Source organism: Nansenia antarctica (assembly GCF_963989245.1).
Source record: "Nansenia antarctica genome assembly, chromosome: 2".
Lineage (NCBI taxonomy): Eukaryota > Metazoa > Chordata > Actinopteri > Argentiniformes > Microstomatidae > Nansenia > Nansenia antarctica.
In genome coordinates this window covers 60,866,828-60,869,177 of record NC_137675.1, presented here as the reverse complement: position 1 = coordinate 60,869,177, position 2,350 = coordinate 60,866,828, and the positions used below count along the sequence as shown (strand labels likewise).

Genomic DNA, 2,350 nt, shown 5'->3' with positions numbered 1-2,350 from the left:
GATCATGGTCATCTCAGTGGGCTGGTACACGTTGCTGCGGAACGGGGCGCTGGGCCGCGGTGCTGTGTTGTTGCCATTATGGTGCCCCCCGCTCCTCAGGCCTGAGACAAGGGGAGGGGGGGGGGGTGAGATTACTCACCTTTCCAACACACACACACACACACACACGCATGTACACACACACACACCGTCGTAGACTAAGACCCATCTCTTTAGGCTACACCTTAACTGTCCCTCTCCTGAGACCTCTTCATCCCCTCTACCCCCTTGTACAGTTTCTCTACTGTAAATTAAAAAGACTTCTTCTAGCATTGTAACTGGCAATGGCCCCTGGCCCGAGCATAGATGACTTTTTCTTGCGATGACTGATGGTTAGATGATTCACTTACTTAGACAAATGTATCTGTCGTTAAGTCGCTTTGGAAGTCTGAAATGTAATTCAAAATCATTCTAAAATCAGTAATCCTGCCTCAGTTGCACCTCAGAGTGACTGTTCTCTAACATCTATTTTTAGCTAAATATGGTAATAACACAGAATGGCCTACATTCTACCCACGCTAGCAGAAGATGTCTGTACAGTCTGCACCTTATGAAAACCCTTGCATTACATTACATTTTTGTCATTTAGCAGACACCTTTATCCAAAGCGACTTACAACAAGTACATTTGTCTTAGTAAGTGAAGCATCTATCCATCAGCCATTGTAAGAAAAAGTAATCTATGCTAGAGCCAAGGGCCATTGGCAGTCATAATGCTAGAAGAAGGAAGAATTAATTACAGTATTATTATTTTTATTTACAGTAGAGAAACTGTACAGCGGGGTAGAGGGGATGAAGAGGTCTCAGGAGGGACAGTTAACACTTAATCAGCCATGAGGGGGCATTTGACCCCTGTGAGTAAAAAAAAGTGTTTTATCTTTGCACTCGATCAAATATCAGGACCCTCCTTTCATGATTTTTCCTAGATATGTGCGTTCTACCACCCAATATCCTTACATTTTCAAAATCACATCAGGATAAGCTAATATAAAACTATTTAGCAGTTTTTCTGTGTAGGAAGCAGGCTAATTTACGAGCGGCCAACCAGTGGTCGCTGTGTGTAAATAGCAGGTTAGCATTTTGAAGATCTGACCCCCAAGGCGGCTCTTTTAGTAGGTAAGGTGTATGTTAAGGTGTAGCCTGTGTCTTCAGTCTAGAAGATCAGGTAGTGACCCTGGCGGTGCGGTGGCGTACTCTACCTGCAGCATTCTCATCGAAGGCGTAGCCCTGGTTCTCTACAAACTGCCTGTGTGAGAGAGGGATCTCCTCGTCAAAGCTGGTCTCCCTCATGCGCGACGGCGCCTGGGAGGTGTCAAAGTAGTCCGGGGCGGAGGGCTGCGGCGGGGGCCTCAGGCAGGAGTGCGCCTCGGGGACGGCGTGGAACAGCAGCAGCAGCCACCCCTGCGCCACCAGGGCGATGGCCAGCGTCGGGTCATCCCACTGCGGAGACCTCTGCAGCCACTCGTTACCGTAGAGATAGAAGCCCACCCAGGCCACCCAGAGGAACAGGGACAGCAGGCAGGACGCCAGCAGCCACAGGGCGTTGCAGCGCCACTGCCGGGTCTTCCCGCACAGGGCGAAGGAGGCGGCCCCCAGCGCCGCCAGGAGCAGGGCCAGCACGTAGCTGCAGGCCAGGGAGAAGTCCAGGGGGAAGTACTGGCAGGCGGCGCGGCCCTCCCTCAGCACCGTCAGCAGCAGCCACTCGGCGGCGATGATCCCCTGGACGGCGCTCAGGCCCAGGGCCAGGCCCGTCAGAGCGCAGCCCCCCGGGCTCCGGCGCTCGCGGCCCAGCCTCCTCAGCCGCACGCCCTGCACCAGCAGGCACGAGAAGCACAGGGCGAAGAAGAGGCCCCAGAGGGCCCGCCGGAGGAGACACAGCTGCTCGTCCTGCTCGATGAGGTAGGCGAAGCTCAGGCCGAACAGGCCCAGGATGCCCAGGAGGAGGAGGAGGATGGGCCCCACGCCGCTGCGCTTCTCTGCCTCGCTCACGTGGCGCAGCCGGCAGAGCAGGACCAGGCCCAGCAGCACGGAGGCCAGGGCCCCGCTGGCCGCCACCGCCTCCACCGCCACGCCCCACACCGAGTCCAGGTCGCAGAGCAGGGTGTAGGGGCGCATCAGGCCCCAGCCGCAGCCGCGAGGCACCGTGGCCGAGCCTCCCTCGGGGTCCTGGCTGCTGCCACGCTGGGCCGCAGACAGGAGGACGAGGAGCAGGAGGACCGGAGAGAACGCCATCTCTGAGAGGGAGAGAGAGAATGAGAGAGAAGAGAGAGGGGGGGGATATAGAGAGAGAGAGTGAGAGAGGCAGGCAGAGA

General features: G+C 56.0%; 1 protein-coding gene across 1 annotated transcript in view; it reads right to left on the bottom strand.

Moving 5' to 3' along the window:
- The window catches only part of gprc5ba (G protein-coupled receptor, class C, group 5, member Ba), a gene marked incomplete at both ends in the record, with an annotated part of 4,924 nt that extends 2,654 nt beyond the window's left edge, over positions 1-2,270 (bottom strand). The window contains 2 exons of the mRNA XM_080522570.1: positions 1-101; positions 1,238-2,270. The exon at positions 1-101 is cut by the window's left edge and continues 19 nt beyond it. Of these exons, the coding sequence (XP_080378696.1) occupies positions 1-101; positions 1,238-2,270 (1,134 nt within the window). The remainder of the gene's footprint in view (positions 102-1,237) is intronic.
- Positions 2,271-2,350: the final 80 nt, after the last annotated feature.